The sequence below is a fragment of the Crocodylus siamensis genome, chromosome 1 (assembly GCF_052110815.1).
Source record: "Crocodylus siamensis isolate JL-2025a chromosome 1, ASM5211081v1, whole genome shotgun sequence".
Taxonomy (NCBI): domain Eukaryota; kingdom Metazoa; phylum Chordata; order Crocodylia; family Crocodylidae; genus Crocodylus; species Crocodylus siamensis.
Genome location: NC_143395.1, coordinates 187,080,562 through 187,097,708, shown reverse-complemented (window position 1 = coordinate 187,097,708; position 17,147 = coordinate 187,080,562). Strand labels below are relative to the sequence as shown.

The 17,147-nt window shown below is 43.1% G+C and overlaps 1 protein-coding gene across 6 annotated transcripts in view; it reads right to left on the bottom strand.

Annotated features, from left to right (window-relative positions):
* Positions 1-17,147, bottom strand: part of KIF16B (kinesin family member 16B) — a 261,851-nt gene that overhangs the window by 64,315 nt on the left and 180,389 nt on the right. For all 6 annotated transcript variants that reach the window (XM_090051109.1, XM_090051128.1, XM_090051118.1 and 3 more), the window contains one exon: positions 4,826-4,915. In XM_090051109.1, coding sequence (XP_089907235.1) covers positions 4,826-4,915 — 90 coding nt within the window. The remainder of the gene's footprint in view (positions 1-4,825; positions 4,916-17,147) is intronic.

Genomic DNA, 17,147 nt, shown 5'->3' with positions numbered 1-17,147 from the left:
AAATCAGCAAATTATTAAAATACTGATGTAATAACTCAGAGCTGAGCAACTAATGAGCTGTAAAGTTCACTTCTAAAAGCAGGATATTATATACATTAAACATACACACAATATTATCTCTCTTCACTATAAACATTAATTTAGATTTGGAAGCCAAGCCATGTGAAATATAAAAAACCCTAATTTGGAATGCGATGGTTTCAGGACCAGTTTTCTGGTATAATACACAGTAATTCATGGATGCAACTTTGCCAGATTTTAAATTGAATGCATTTTTAGTATAATACTTCAATTATAAATGACGTGACTAAGGGATAAACAGGACTTTGAGGGCTATTTTCAATTAAACACACACTGCTCCTTTTCACACTGTAAAGTACTTTCACACTGAAAATAATTTAATGCAAAAGACATTTTAGATAGAAATAATATATTGTAAAATATAGAGAATTCACTTATTTAATGGTAGCAGTACTATTCCAGGGAAAAAAAAAACTGTATCTACCACGGCTGTATCATATTCATTATGGTGTGGTGAGTAGTAGGGGTGTGTGAAATTGGCCCAAATCAGGGACGGTGATTCAATTTGTTGATTCGGATCACTGTCCGCAATTCAATTCGGCTGAATCTGAAGATTTGATGCTGATTTGAAGAATCAGCGATTTGGACATAGACACAGCTTTACATGTTTTTTCTACATACCTTGAGGTACCAGGCATGGCTCATGAATGCTGCGATGCTGGGGTGTATGAAGCATCTCACAGGAGTGTGTGCGGGGCCCTCCATGTGCTTGGTGGTGAACCCAGAAGTGGACTGGAAATAATTCCAGTCCACTTCTGGGTTTGCTGGGCACTGCAATGGGGGCCCCCCCGCCTTGGCAGTTGGCTATGGGGGGACCCCAGGTGCCCCCCCAGACCCAGGAGGCACCAGTTACCAAGCCAGGGGTGTGGGCCACCCCACCCGCACTCTCCCACAGACCCAGAAGCGGACCGGAAGTGGTTCTGGTCCACTTCTGGGTCTGCTGCTGACCCTGCTGGGGAGCCCCCTGCACTCCTGTGAGACACTCCATGTGCCCCAGCATCGCAGCATTCATGGGCCGCCTGCTGCCTAGAGGTATATAGGAAAAACATTTAAAGCTGTGTCTATGTCTGAATCGCCAAATGTTTCCAAATATCTCTGAATCAATTTGGAGGGCTCCAACTTGATTCAGAGAGATAAAAGGGTCCTCTGATTCGATTCGGAGATTGGGCCACCAAATTGGGCCAAATCTCCATCAAATCGAATCAGGGACCAAAGCTTCGTGCAGCCCTAGCGAGTAGCTTTTTAAATCCTCTTGTTAAGCATAATTGGAAAAGATAAGCACTGCAGTTTATGACTAGAAGTCAAGTGTGGATGCTAGCAAATGTCTCTTTTCCCCACAAACAGATCACTTATTTGTAGTGCCAAAAATTCTAAGCAGAACTGGATCTCAGTTGTGACGAGTACCATATAAAATATACAAGTAGACATGGTCGCTGACTCCAGGAACATCAACTTTTAGGTTTTATCTAGGGCTTTCTTCAAATGGAAGCAACCACCTGTTTTTATTATATTGGTAACTAAGTGCTAAACCAAGATGCTGTTGAAAGGCATGGTATCATTTTTCGGACATAAGTGCAGTTATATATCATTTAAAATATAATTTTAAACCAAAACCTCTTAAACATGTCTCTACAATAAAGTACGTACTTTGGGAAAATATCAAATTTCACAAGATACAGAAGTAGCAGGAATACTGCAAGCATATGAAAATAATTAAACAGTGAACGAAGAGCTAGGGAAAACATTTGTCAGTCTGTATAATGTGACTCCTTTGGCAATTAAGTTGGGTGCGTGCTTGAACAAACAGATTTTAAACAGGCCCCAACATTTTTAGTAGCACATCTCTATAAAAAATGGAAAGAAGAAAGACCTAGCAACAAGCCACAGCTTAAAATAAAGAGTGTACTGATTTTGAAAGTAGTGAGGGGTAGGAGATAGAGAAGAGGAAATCAGCCTTCTATTTTAGACGTATGTTCTACAGATGATAAGAGATAATTACTTACCTGTAATTGCTGTTCTCTGAAGATATGCAATAACTTTAATACGTCACTGTTGAGTCTATGTTCCCCGTTTACTACTGGCGGGAACACACACAGCGTAATATTTTAAAGACTGCCTCCAGCAAGGGGCATCACTTGTCAATCCAGTAGTGAAGTCATAGTGGCACTCAGGCCTTGGCCACTAAAAAGTGCCTCAGCACAAGTGCAGTCCCCTACCTGGATCACAACAAATTCACCTCAAGGGCCTATGTCCAGCTCCTTTACTCCCCCTACACCCATGCTGCCATCACCAACATCAGTCAGAGGCAGCAGTGACAGAGAGGCAGATGGAGCAAGCTCTCCTCATTCTTACCACTCTCATGGGCAGCAGAGAGCTGTGCTTGACAGACATGACTGCAGCTGTAGGACCAACCCTTGGTCCCACAAAAGCAATATTCAAAGAGCCACCAGTGAGAGTAGCAGGGCTGTTTCTCCTGCTGCTCATATCCAGAGTGCCTTCTGCTCCAGAGGGGAACAGAGGCAGCAGCAGCAGCAGGCAGGTTCCTCCTCTCTGCCTGATTTCCCTGACTGTTCCCTGCCATCATAAGGAAGGGGAACCTGCCCACCACTGCCACTATCCCCTGCTCCCCTGGCTTGAGCATGGCAGAGGCAGCTCTGGAGTTCCCTCCTCCCCATCAGCCGGGGACAGAGGCGGCAGCAGCAGGTGGTAGGGTGGGGAATTAGAGGGGATGGGACATGCTATTACGGATGGAGGTGGAAGAAAGGGGAGATATTATTACCTGTTTTGGGAACTGCTGTTCCAATGGTGTATACGTAACAGTACCACAGCATACCCTCAGGATCTGCCCCTGCCAGGTGCTGGGGGATGTGTGGCTCCCAGGGGGTTTTGTGCTCTGGGGGCCTGCTAAGATTTCTGCAGTTTTTCAACACCTGCTTTAAAAGCTGCACTGTCAACTTTACTTTCCTGCTAGAGACCCTGCGCTTCACAGACCCAGGCTTGTTTGGGGCAAGGGAGAGGAATGGAGGGGTTGCAAAGACCTGCAGGGCTTGCCTCCCCCTCACTCCAAATGAGCCTGGCACCCCAGAGTACACTGTGTCTAAGAGGGAAGTGAAACTGGCAGTGCAGTTTTTAAGGCAGGGGCTGAAAAGCAGTGGAAATCTTGGGGGCCCCCCTCGGAGCATTCAGCCCCCTGGGAAAAACAAGCAGAGAACCACAGCCCCCTTGCACTCCTCCACTCCTTTCCAGTGGCATTTCAGCAGCAGTGCAGTCCTTAAAAGGTAAGGATTCTACTTGGAACCCTTCGCAGGACACGTGTGGGCACTTCTGTCCAGGGGCAATTGTGAACAAGTTCCCAGATCAGGAACAACCTTGTTATGTCTGTCCACTCCTTAATCTCAAGACCTATCTGATAATATTTTGTTTTCCTAACAAATAGGATACAGCAGTAATTTTCATACAGCTTTTATCATTTCAATGATATGAAACTGAATTCTTCAAGGGCGTTGTGTATAAACTTTGAAATAACTCAGATCAGAATTGCTTGGCTAGAGATTATGCACTGATTATACTTTGTTCATAAATCAGATACTAAACCTTAAGACTAGAGCTGGACACATCTCCTCTTCATCAGAACATGATTTTTCAAAAGCCAAAATATTCTTGCTCAAGTGTCAATTCTGATAAAAACTCCTCCTGCAAATTGTAATTTTTGAATATTTCTCTGTGAACGTCAGAACCGAAACATGTTGATTTTCTACCATGAAGCCATTATTATATCTGTTTTAAAACATTCTAACGCAGTAAGTCAAAACCAGAATTAAATACTTCTTTAAAAATCAAACACATTTTTTTCAAAGTTTTGTTCTGTAGGAAATTTAATATAGAACATCATTTTAAAATCACTGCATTTTCCACAAGATGAAAAAGCAAAATAAATATTTGTTACTTTAAACTTTGAAGCTTTCCCCCACTGACTTAATTATTGATTTACAGAATATATCAGTGGAGACCAAGACAGGCCTCAGAAACTCATCCCATAACTAGTCAGCCTGCAGCAATTTCTAATAGGTGGCCTATTCTGAAATAAGCAGGGTACATTTGCTTGTGATTATCATCACACAAGGGCACTGGAAGCTATTGGCACACTTTTTGTTTCTTTCTTTATATCCAGAAAAGAAAGGGATAAGAGAGGAAAAAAAGTGAGCTGTTAAAACTTAAGACTAGAATTTTACAAACTATCACTTCAGCAAACTATAGTTTCGTGAGGCACCGCTCTTCAATAAACCCCTCAGTGTTCAAAGTCTCTGAGGTGACTAGAAAGATCAATTTTCTATTTTACACCATCCTGGAAGGCACTATTATAAAAGGATATTTGTGGAGCAATGGATTTTTTTTAAAAATGAGAAGTTGTCAAAGTGACACGACAAGACTGCAGGAACATTGCAGTGAATGGCAAAGTAGAAAAGCGTAGCCCCTAGGGAACATCTCCAGTCAGCAGTTAAGAAAGGAATTAATGGTTAGAGGCTGCATGGTTTGTTGCTGTTCCACTGTAGCAATGGTATGTAATGATTCATCCTGGACCCAGTGCCTTTGGAACTTCAAACCACTGCAGGAGGCTACCAGTTTTATACTAGAAGTGCAGACCTGAGAGTCAGAATTTTACACATCGTGTATCTTTGGAAAACCTTGTTCTTTTCAGGCTTTCTACCACCTTACCCCTCAAAATGGTTTCCCAATAACTTACCTCTGGGTACTTTAATTTCAACGTTTTATGCATTTCTCGGAAACGACTGTACCGCCTGAATACTGTCCATGTTTCATCCAAGACTGTTATCTACAGTAGCCGGAAAAAACAAAACGACATGCACTCACATGATTTGTACCACTAAAAAGAATGCAGCAAAAAGGTTACTATATAATTAGATAAAACAAGTAGCATTAATTTCTTTAAATGCAACACCATTTTGGTAGGGTTTACTTACTTTTTCTTTTATTAAAGTAGCAGAATAGATCAAATAAAAAGCAAAAGATCACTAAACGAGGTAATTACTTAGTTTCACAGTCAACAAGTCTTTAGCTGTGTTTAGTCAGTATCAAGGATCGAACACATTTATTCTATATTCCAGTGTGGTTTGAAAAATCTGCGCACACAGTCAATTCCACATGCAGTTATAACATTATTTAGATGTCAGATTATTCAAAATAATGAATGAAATATACTACAAAGCAGCATATAGCACAAGTTCTGTGTCAAAAACATATTACATGCAGCAATGTAGTGAACAAGTTTATTTCCCACATATTCTTACACTAAATCACATAGCTATCCAGCATTCAATACAACACATTTCTTCAAAATACCAGAGCCATCCCTGAGCACATCTACATGGGTGTTTACTGTGGAGTAGACTCATTGCTCCACAGAAAAAGTCTCAGCATCTATGTGTGCCTCTATTAGGTTGGAGTAACCCAATTAAGTAAATACAAGTACTATCATGCAGTGGCATTATTTACTGTGCAGCAACACACAAATAGATGCTGATGGGGCTGGCTGGGCATGAAAGTGCTTCAGTGTCACTGGCTGCAGGCTAGCTTTGCACTGGAGCACTCTCGTGCTCCAGCCAGTCCCTCCCACAGCATGTTAAGTTGCCAGGGCAGCAGCCCCGAGCTGGCAGACTGACCCCTAGGGCCCCCTGCCAGCCAGGGCTGCTCCAACTTGGCTCAACTTCCTGTGGTCCCAGGTGCATTTGTAAATGGTGTGCCAGTACGCAACACACCCTGGAGTTTATTGCTTCACATTAACTGTACATGTAGACACGCCCAATGATAAGCACCCTACTTCTAGGAATACTTTCATTAAAAACAATGGAACTACTGCAGTAAGTGAATAACTATTTTGTTAAGTAGTGAAAAACTTTCTATTCATGCAAAATAACTGTCCAATTCAAACAGAGATTTCAGGTATACACCATCAAATAAAGTGGATTTTGTGGCCCTCAGTCATTGATGGATATTCCAAAATTCTTTACATATCTACATCTAGATATACAAGACTGATATTCAGTCTATTGAAGTGATTTGAAAGCTACATCACTGCAACTTTTGACTTCATATAAGCACAGAAATCAGAAGTAGAAATTTCAATGCAATTTAATTGAAGAAGATCTGAGTTTGGTTTTTAGCAAAGGTAGGTCCAGGATTTTGTAACAGGAGTGACAACTGGTGTTACAGGGGTGGTTGCAACCCCACTCCCAGCCTCTCTTCCACCCCCAGGGTGGGCAGACTACACCTCAGGAGCAGTAGCTGGGGACATTTTTCAAATCCCTGAAGCAAATAAGAATATCTCCCTAGCTGGCTTACTGCCTCCCTTCTCCTCCATGCTCAGTAACAGCTATCCTCCTCTACACCCCCCTCCCCATTTGTAATTATGCCTCAGGATGCAGGGAGACATGACTACTGCCCTGGCTTCTCCTGCCCACTCCAGCTGGGGCGGTAAGGAGCAGCTATGTGAGAAGCTGGGTTCAACCAAGATCTTTCTTCCTCCTTTTATCCTGGGCTGGCAGGGAACACCCAGGGGATTGGACAGGAAGGAAGAACCTGCCCACTGCCGCTGCTTCTGTTGTTCCCAGTTGAGTCTGGCTCCCTGTGCAGTCCAGAAGGAGCGTGGCAGAAGCAGCTATGGGGTCCCTTGCCCCACCAGGTCAGCCGGGGACAAGGGCAGCAGTAGATAAAGGAGCGGGGAATGGGATAGGAGGGGATGTGCTGCTGAGCGCAGAGGAGAAAGCAGGCTGTACCAAAAATAGTAGTACAGGGATCTGGGGAGGAGATTCTCACCTGCTTTGGGAACTTAAAGTCCCTGTCTCCTGCCCCCAGTGTAGTCCAAAAGATGAGGTTTGACTGTGTCATTGTACTGCCTCTAGATCAACCCCTGACTTTTAGTTTCCAGGTAAATGAATTGAGACTAGAAAGAAGTTATGAACTAGACAGGGTAAGGAAAAGGAAAAAAAAAAGAGTGAAGGAATAGGAAAGCAAAATGAACATGTGTTGTACAATATTAGGGACTAGGAAAAAAGTAAGTAAATATAAATACACTGATTTCCTTAAAGCATTCACCTCTTGTTTTAATCAAGTTAAGAACCTGGGTTTCCAGCTTTTAAGACGCAAATGTATTACTATACTGTCCTTTTTAAAGGTTTATTTGCTGTATTGATTATATTTTATATAATTGTTCAGAAATGACTTTTTGCTTTTCAATATGTCAATTTAAAAAACTGTAGTTTTGGGGATGAATTCTAGCCCAAAGCATTCACAGCTCTCTACAAACACGACTAATGGAACAGCATGGGTGTCAATCTACCAAAGAATTCTGCTCTGCATCTGACAGGTGTATAGGTCCCAGGGCAATGCAGAGTTCATATAAATCTTATTTATCACCTCTGGCCTCTGAGATTTAATCAAAGCTCAATGATTGTAATAACTACCTCATTTGGCACTAGATAGGGTTGAGTTGAATAGGATGAAAAAAATAAAAAGCTATACATGACAATGCAAAGAAATTTTCTCCAAAAGTACTTTAGTGGGTGAGGACAGTGGTCTCAGGAGTATAGCCATTTTTTCCCCCCGGTGATTCTCAAGAATAAACTCCACAGCCAGCCAAAGTCCATAATTTTGGACCATTTTTACTTTAAAATCCTTTTTTGCCTAATGGCTGTTTTGTCACCCAGGCTATACTACATTCTCCATTTCCTGAACGATGATACTTTATATGGGTCAGTTTCAATGCTTGGCAAAATCCTTACATTCCCAAAAGTTCATAAACAGAAAAAGGATTGTAATGGAAAAAAAGCAGAGTTTAAACAGCTTCTAAAAAGGAAGACCTGATCCAACCATGTAGTCAATGGGAGCCGTTTCATTTATTTAAATGAATATAAATTGCCCAAAATTCCATGGCTATAAATCCCTCAAACCTGCATACTTTCTCTTAAGCAAGAGAGGGAAATTAAATTTGGGACTACCCTTTTTGAACTACTGTAAGAAATTAAGAATTATTTTTGACACCTATAGACTGAATCCATATGCAGAGGTTAGAATTAAAATTTTCAAAATTAGCATAGAATGTTAGCATAGAATAGTTACCACCTCCCTCTGGTGCTTTTTAAATATTACAGCTTGTTCCTCAGCAGTTTATTTTAAAACTATTTTATATTATGAGTGTTAATATCTGAATATAGACTATTGCACATAATGTATTTTCTACAACATTTTAACACATTTGTATTAACATTGTGACATTAATTCAATGCTAAATATGGATTTGATATGCAAAACAAAAGCTGTTACAGTATATCAGATCAAACATAATAAAAATATTCATGTTATAGAATAAACCATAATTGTGTTTTCTTTCTTTGCTAAATTAAAAAGGGAAGTTTCCTATCTTAAAGATTATATGTCTGCAATGAAGATATGACAATCTGGACCACTGAAATTTTTGTCTGCTCAGTGACTGATAAGATGATATAATCAACAAGTTCAACTGATATCTGCCTGAGGCACTCACAAGAAAACTCTAGTTAATATTTGAGTTTGTTCGGGGTTATATATTTTTTTCCACACCTGAAACACTATATATATGTATTTGAGGTAACAAGTATAACCAAGAGATTTACTTTCCTTTCTGCTTATTTTAGGATAGAACACAGTTATTTTATTTTGCATTTCACTTATTTGTATACACACACAAAATAAGCAGAAAGGGAAGTAAATCTCTTGGTTATACTTATTGCTTCAAATACATATATATCTGAATATCTCAAATAGTCTCTCTCAAGCAACAGACTAACAAACTCCCATCCTCGCCGAGCTGCAGGCTTTGCAATGAACCCAAATGCCTGCTGTGCCCTCACTTCAATACAGTGCGCATAACCACTGTACCTAATAACAAGGAGTACAACATTCAGGGTTCATTCACCTCCAGTTCTACCAAGGTCATGCATGTCTTTGACATCTTACAATGGTCATCAGACAGAGTGATCGCTACATGTAAGAATGAATGAACCCATATCTATCATCAGCTGCAGAAAGACACAAAAGCCTGTGGCACAACACTTTGACCTCCCTGGATACTCCATTGCTTACCTCAGGTTTGCTGTTTTCAGGCAGAAAAATTTGAAAAACCAGTGTGAGTGGTGAAGAGGAAATTGTGGAATAGAAAATCATCCACAAACTGAACTGTGTTAAGTGTGGTTTAAACATGGACCACAAGTTTTTATCTCATGACCTGGATTAGCTTTCTGAGTTTAATGATTTTTGCTTTCTTTTAGCAAAGCCTGCTCCCCCAACAACCCCCCCTCCTTTTGCCTTTTGTATTCTATTTTCTCTCTCCTTCTCATACCCTGCTTTCTCCGTAGCCTTTCACAGCATCTGATGAAGTGACCTTCAGCCCATAAAAACTTGTGCTCTCTTTATACATATCTCATTTAGTTGGTCTATAAAAGGTGCGTATCTACCCTGCTTTATACTTGTTAAACCATGGGGGAAGTACTGTCAGATGACACCATGCAAACAGCAGTTGTCAAATTACCCAATGTGCTCTCTTGCAGACTGTTTTTTGTTGTTGCAAAATTTAGTGATAAATAAGGTTTCACAAATGTTACACCTGCTGGCATTCAAGAACTGTGCCAGCTAGTCAGGGATGCTAAATCACTCAAAGAATTATCAACTTAGTTGTGGTTGCAAAATCTTTACAACTAGTGATACTGCTTAGTTTGACTATCAAAACAAGCACGGCATTTTTAAAGCCGTTGGGGAAAAATATCTACATATTTGAACTGACAAGCAATTGAATACACATTCACTTTTGATTCCAGAAATGCAGCCACATGCCTACAGTGGCTCCGGCTAGATGCCAGGGGGTCCTATAGGAAGCCCTCCCTTCCCTCCTGCTGTGGTTGGAGGCTGGGCTGGGTGCAGAGGGGCATGGCCTGGCCCCAGCAGGCTGAGTATATTTGGGGAGGGGTTTAAATCTCCAGCCTGGCCTGCAGGGACCCCAGTCTGGGTGCACCTGGAGAGGAAAGTGGGAAGCAGCCCCTGCTAGGCTTCTTCCCAAGAGGTGGGGCACATGGTCAGCCAGAAGCCCAGGCAGCATCTCAGGCAAAGGGTATGTGAGGAGGGAGGGAGAGTGATTAACACCCCCTGCCCTTCCTCTCCCAAAGGCATGGGACCCCAGCAGTGGTCTGCCTATTTTTTCTCCACCTGCTTGCAGCTCCAAACAGTCCAGGATGCCCAGATCCCCCTCCCAGCCAGGGAGCAATCCCACTGCACCTTCCCAGTCATTCCAGTGGAGGTTTTGCTGTGGGCAGCCCAGGATCAAAGGCCAGACTGGGGAGAGGGAGGGGAGTGAAACCAGCCCAAGGTGAGGACACACAGAGCAGAGCACAGAGGGCTTGGGACAGCAGTGGCTCCATCCTGAATATAAGCTATGCTGAACAGAGGGACCCAGGCTGGGAAGGGGAGGGAAGGGGCTGGAGCATGTGTCTGCATCAGTTCGGGGCAGAGCTGAGTCAAGCATGCAGCTGGGGGAGCAGCTCCTGTCCAACAGCTCCTTCTGCTTACTGAAGATTGGCACCCAGGCTGGTCCTGGCCCAGGCCCCAGCCTCCACAGAGGTGCGCATGGTGCAGGCTCGACCCAGCAGTATCTGGAGCTGGGCAAGGACACCAAGAAGCTGGGTAGCATGATGCTGGAGGCCAAGCCAGGCTAGGTACCAGGCTCCCTGAGGGGCTCCACGGCGGATGGGTGCAAGGGCTCCCCAGGTGGCAAGGAGAAGATAGCACTTGTGGCACTTGTTGGATGGCCTCAGCCCTGACCTGCCATCCCCTGGGCCACCAAGCTGGGCATGCCCTGCTCGCTCTTCACCTACCTGGTGACGGAAGCAGCACAGCACAGCCCTGTGTACCAGGCACCAAGTGTGGGGTGCTACCCTTACAGCTTCCCTGCTGCCGCTGTCAGGGGGACCCATCCTGGCCATAATGGTGCACAATTTTCATCATAACATCTTTTTTTTAATACTGTCCACAATATGATATGATCAGCATGAGCATGGATTAAGTTTGGGACAAAAAGCAAGGAATTCTTGTAGTCTAATCCCTGTTCTGGCAAAAACTTGCTGCCTAAACACTTGGTCAAGCCACTTACTACTTTTGACTTCTTTTTATTATTTGTATTAACATGACTGGTAATTTTAGATTCTTAAAACAAAAGCATACAAAACTACTTGGCAGACAGGAGTTTACTTGGAAAACTGTCCATTGTTAAAGTAAGTATGAGTGTGAGCATAAGAGGGAGAGGGAGAATGATTAACATTAATAACTGCCAGAAACTAACACAGACAGTTGTTCCTGAGGTAAGAGAGACTACTGTAGATCTAATGCTTTCCTAATGCTAAAACTGTGGCTTCTCAAAATAGGCTGCGCTCACAATGGGTTCTCACGGACACCAGTTAGGTATCACAGTTGAGAGACCATTGAAAATTTTTTTGAGACCCACTCCAAAATGCCATGTTTGGCCTCTGGATAAGCAAGGTGCTGAGCTTGAATAGTGATTTTCTTTGCCAATAAAGAAGTCTGAAAGACTTGCAGAAGAATGTTCAGACCAAAATATGAATAAGAACCTCAGAAATGCTTGCCCTCCTTTGGCATAATTTATCCTATTCTGTGCCATCAAAAGACATATTTTTTTCTTTATTTTCATTCTGTTTCTTCAGAATATGTCTGTATCTAGGGCTTTAGTCACACACACAAACTGATTGGCATATGAAGGTATCTTTATTGTTACCTTTACTTGAAGATGCTGGGTGTTCTTTGCCCATTTAGCTCTATCTTTTCTGCACCTAGATGCAGAAAAGTCCTTGCCATCTATATTCAGAGCACGAAAAACTTAAAAACATGTTCAGGAACCAGCACAGTGGAAGCAGGGCTAGCAAAAAATCAGAAACAAAACCTAAACCATCTTCCATTGAAGAAAGAGATAACCTGGATCTAAATTTGAAAGAAAAAAAGAAACTTGAAAAAAAGAAGTTATTTCAGTATCTGGTAAAACAGGTAACATCTCCTTTGCCCTGTAATACAAACATAGATTTCAAGTCCAAAAGTACCACTATATCACCTACTCTGATCTCCTGCATAACACAATCCACAGAATCCCATGGGTGTATGCTAGTACTCAGCAGAGTATGGTACTCTACGACAGCACTGTAGATAGTAGGTCTCAAATCCTGCTGGACACTTCCTTAATTGGAAACCTGAGGCCCATAGGATCATCAGGAAAGGGATGAGAAAACCTAGTCCCTATTCTGCCAAATAGTATGAGAACCCCTTTAAAAAAGGTCTATTCAAAACCTCTCTGGGGATTCTGCTCTGGCAGGAGCAAGAGGCAACCTGAGAGGAAGGAGGCTGGCAAAGAGAACAAGCAGAAAATGAGGCTACTGTTTGTAAGACATACAGTAGCAGGAGGATACTGCAAGATGGTAAGGAACGTGGAGGATGGGGAAGGAGTAAAGACTGGCAATTCTGCAGCTAGACTGATGAACAGAGGAAGGCTTGGAGGCAGAAATGGTAAGGAGAATACAGTCCTTTAGCTTTTTTTGTAGCAAGACGACTACAGATATATATGAAAGAATACAATATGCTTATAATATTTCTGGGTTGAATGCACTGTATTTTTTACAACTTCCATGATAATACTGAATGCCTCCACTTCCATGACTTTCTTGTACACTCTTATACAATGGAAAAGAATGGATTAATGTTTCCTGAATTAGACCTGGGAGTGAAGTGGGTCTTTCCCACTTCAGCTACTAGAGAAAGGACCATCAAGAATACAATGGACTTATTTTTATATGAAGAAACACTTGAGCACTACTAAATTAAGACCTCAGTACTTAGAGACTCTCAGATACCTCCCTCAGATGTCTCTGACACCCAAGAGAAACATCAAACATCACACATGCTCCTGTATGACAGATAGATGGATTTGAAAAACAGAATCTTAGAGGCACAAGAGGTGGGGGGAAAACAGCAGGAGAAAGAAAGTCTTCTGAGAAGACAGCCTGGCTGATTGGAACGGTGTCTGATATTCGGTCTAGGCATTCTGACACAAGGTTATTCTAGTTAATTGATAAATGCAATCTTGCTTAAGAAGAGCTGCACATGACTCTTCACTCCTTTGCCTTGAAGAGGTATAGTTCCTCCCCAGAAGCTGAGCCAGAAAGTAGCTTGGTGAAAGGGCAACATATAGCGGGTGGGGGATGGACGATACACCAGAAATCCTGGTGTCAGAATCCAAGGAACGAGGGGCTCACCCACTCTAGAACCTATGCCTGAGTTCTTAGAGAAACCATACTAAGGGTGTGGGTCCCTTGAGAAACCACGATCAAACCTATACTGCAAACTTTGGGATGTGTCTTAGGATCACAATTCAACTACAGGAAAATCAGTCCTGGCTACAGAGGCCTCTAAGGGAATATCGGATTGTGAACAGAAGAGACAATCAGCTGCTTTGGACAAGAAAAGGATTATCAGGCATCTGCTAGTTCCTGAAGAACCATAAACCCTTGACTTGTCAACTAGAAGTTGTATTAGAAATCAGTCTTACTGCTGTAACTAATGCTGATAACTAAGGGGTAAGAATGTGAGAAGGGGTGTCTTCCATTCCATACTACTACTAGTCACTTCTTCATTTGCTCTTTGCTGTCAGATGGACAGCAACTTGTTCTTTAGTGAATTCTTGGAGGAAGAATCCCTGAAAAAAGTATGGAGAAGGTGGATAATTTAGTATTATAAAATGGAATAGAAAGAAGAGTCTCTCCAAGTAATTTCTATTACTCACTTGTCAGAAGCAATTTCACTTTATACCACCAGAAAAGTAAGATCCTAAATCATGCTCCTTACTGAACAAAACAAGACAGGATTTGACAAGCTCCAACTTACTGCTACAGACTAGGAATTAAGAATGTGTGGAGGGGCTATATTTCTTTATATACCCTCCCCTGGAACAGCCTCAGTACAAATTAATGTATGGATTTGATGCAAAGTCCATACATTCTTCAAGAGCCAAAGATGAACAAGTGTATTTCAAGAATATGTTAATGTGAATAAAATGAGTTTGTTAAATGGATGATGGTATTGTCTATTTTGTTTTTATTATTCCATAGATTAGCAGTCACTTGAATGACAAGGGCTGTTAATCTGTGGTTAATACAATGGTGTATAAATTATATTCAAATTCTAGACATTAGTTACTGCACATTAAGGCTCTGATTTTGCAAAGAAATCCATTATTCCACACAGAGTCCCATCAAAGCACAGAGTTGTAACATACATCAACAAGAACTGAGAAAATAAAAACATGGGCCTTATGTCCTATGTGTGCTTTTTAAATTTTCCCCTATAACTAAGTGTGGCTACAAATGGTCTGGCCCTCCTGTTCTGAGCAAATAATTTTAAGCACACAGCTGGTGTCCAGCAACTTATTAGAGTGATGTTTGCAATGCAGGCAGAATGGCAACAAAGCTCAGAAGTGACCTTGCATTAACTATAAAAACACCTGGCTAGCAGACCTGGCATACTGCAACAAAAGGCTGCCAGTGCTCTCTTCTATCTCTGAAAGCTGCCTCTGGCTTGCAAAGAAGGATCAGTGATACAGTTATGGACATACTATACTTTTACTGCACTGAGTATTTTTCCACTCAGCTTCTCAGGTTTTGCTTTGAAGGGAGATTGGAGCAGATGTGGGTTAGGGAAGGAAGGCATAGAACATAGGACAAATATGAAACTATCTCAGGAATAAACTGGGATATGGGAGGCCATAATGAGAAGGAAGGTCATGGGAAAGCAGGAACGCAAATAGAACCTGAGCAGGAAGCTATGGGTATTTGCAAAATGCTTTACTTCTATCTTTATCAGCAATTATACTAATAATTTACTGACAGAATAACTGCTTCATTAGTAATTTCATAATCAAATATTAAAGTGATTTTTATACAACTCATCTTCTCTGAGTTAACTTTAATAGAGTTTTTCCACATTTACACTGGAGTAGCCACGATCAAGAGTCTGATGTCAGTGTGCAGACAGGTATGTTTCCAAGCAAAATTTGAGATCACTGTTGAGTAATGTTGAAAAAGACAGGTGAGGTCTCTCACAGAAAGATCATGGAAGTTACAAAATAGATTTACAGTGCTCTCTCAGTCTGGACAAAGATGTACCAATGGCAGTTCCAATCATAAGTAGGAGTTTCCCTTTACTGCAGGGGTGGGCAAAACACAGCCCACAGGCTGGATCTGGCTTACCAGGCAGTTTCATCTGGCTCACAGGCACCCACGAATTAATTGTACTCTGTCCAGCTTGCATGCTTCGCTCCCTTTCCGTGGGAGGGCCCCAGCCAGCATGCACAGCTTCCCAGTGAGACTACTGTTGCGGCTGCTGCAGCCACCAGGGGACCTGCTTGGCTTCCCGGGCCTCCAGCGGCTCCCCATGTCCCTGCTGCAGCTCTTACTTCAGGCACCAGGTAGGGAAGCTGCAGCTGGGAGGAAATATGGAGCATGGGGCTGGCGGGAGCACAGAGCCCAGAGCCTCTGCCCAGTGGGGTGATAGGAGAGTGGAGCTCAGGTGAGCAGGGTGTGTGTGTGTGTGTGGGGGGGAAGGGTTGTGGGGTGTGAGGGAGGGTGCTCTCCCCCCAAAGTTCCCCCCCCGCCGTCAGTGGCAGCAGGAAGTGGACCCTCAGGGTGCCCATAGCCCATGCAGGTGAAGCTGCTCGGCGATGCACAGCTCCAGCTACTTCCAGAAGCTGCATGTGGCCCACCTCTATCATGAGGGGATCACATACAGCTCCGGGGACTTGCACACCACAGAGGGGAAGCCCCATGCAATGGAGCTAGCTGCCTTCCCGGCTCCTTGCCACCATGTGCAGGTCACGGGACTCTGCTGGAAAGCAGGGAGTGGGGTCTCGACTATTTCTACTGGTGTGCCGTGAGCTGCATGTGGCAACAGGAAGCAGGAAAGGCAGCCAGCTTCATCACGTGGGGCTTCCCCCCCATGGTGTGTGAGTCCCTAGAGCCTGGTGCAATAGAGGCTAGCCGGCCTGGCTCAGCTCCTTGCTGCCATGTGCAGCTCACAGAACTAGCTGGAGCCATGCGTTGCCAGGTGGCTGCATCTGTGTAGGGCATAAGGACCTGGAGGGTCTGCTGCCTGCCGCCTGCTGCTGCTGCTACCACTAGCGTCAGGAGCTGTGCGCCATGTGGAGAGACCCCACGCTCCCCACCCTCACACTCCACAAACCCCAAACATACCCATTCCCTGCCCACCCTCCCACATCCCTCCAAAATGTACACACACTGACCCAACATAATCTACCCCCTCACACAACCACACCTCCTCACAAACCTCCAAACACACACCCACACACACCCTCCCCCACCATACACACACCTTCATCTCCCCCACCACACCCCACACACAATACGTAAGAGTAAGACTATTTTTTACCTATTTTGCAATCATCTCTATATAGACTACACAAACACATAGAAATCAGGACAAAATATTTTTAAAAATAAAATTAAAATACATTATACGAGATGTTCGACTTTTAGTATACAATTTGATTTTTCTCTGGTTCCAAGGTGACACCCCCAACCCCCAAAGGAATTCTTCCAGGGACAAGGGGAGGGACTTTTGATGGCAAATGTTAGGGGTTAGAGGGCGGGACTTCCAATTCCAAGATGGCAACCCTGGGGCAGGGCACCCATCAAGGGGTAGGGTTACCGTCGAAGTCCTCGATAGCTCACCAGAACTCATTAAGTGGCTCCCCAACCAAAATAAGTGCCCACCCCTGCTTTACTGAGACTAACACTATGCCCAAGGCAAGACATAGCTTTGTAGGACTATTCTGCATTAAAAAGGCTTGCCTTTCATGCTTGGACTAGGCTTACCTTTTTCTCTGCTACTATCCATCATTTCTGAAATCCAGAATGATTTGGTTTGTTATCAAGACCCTGAGCAGTCAGCCA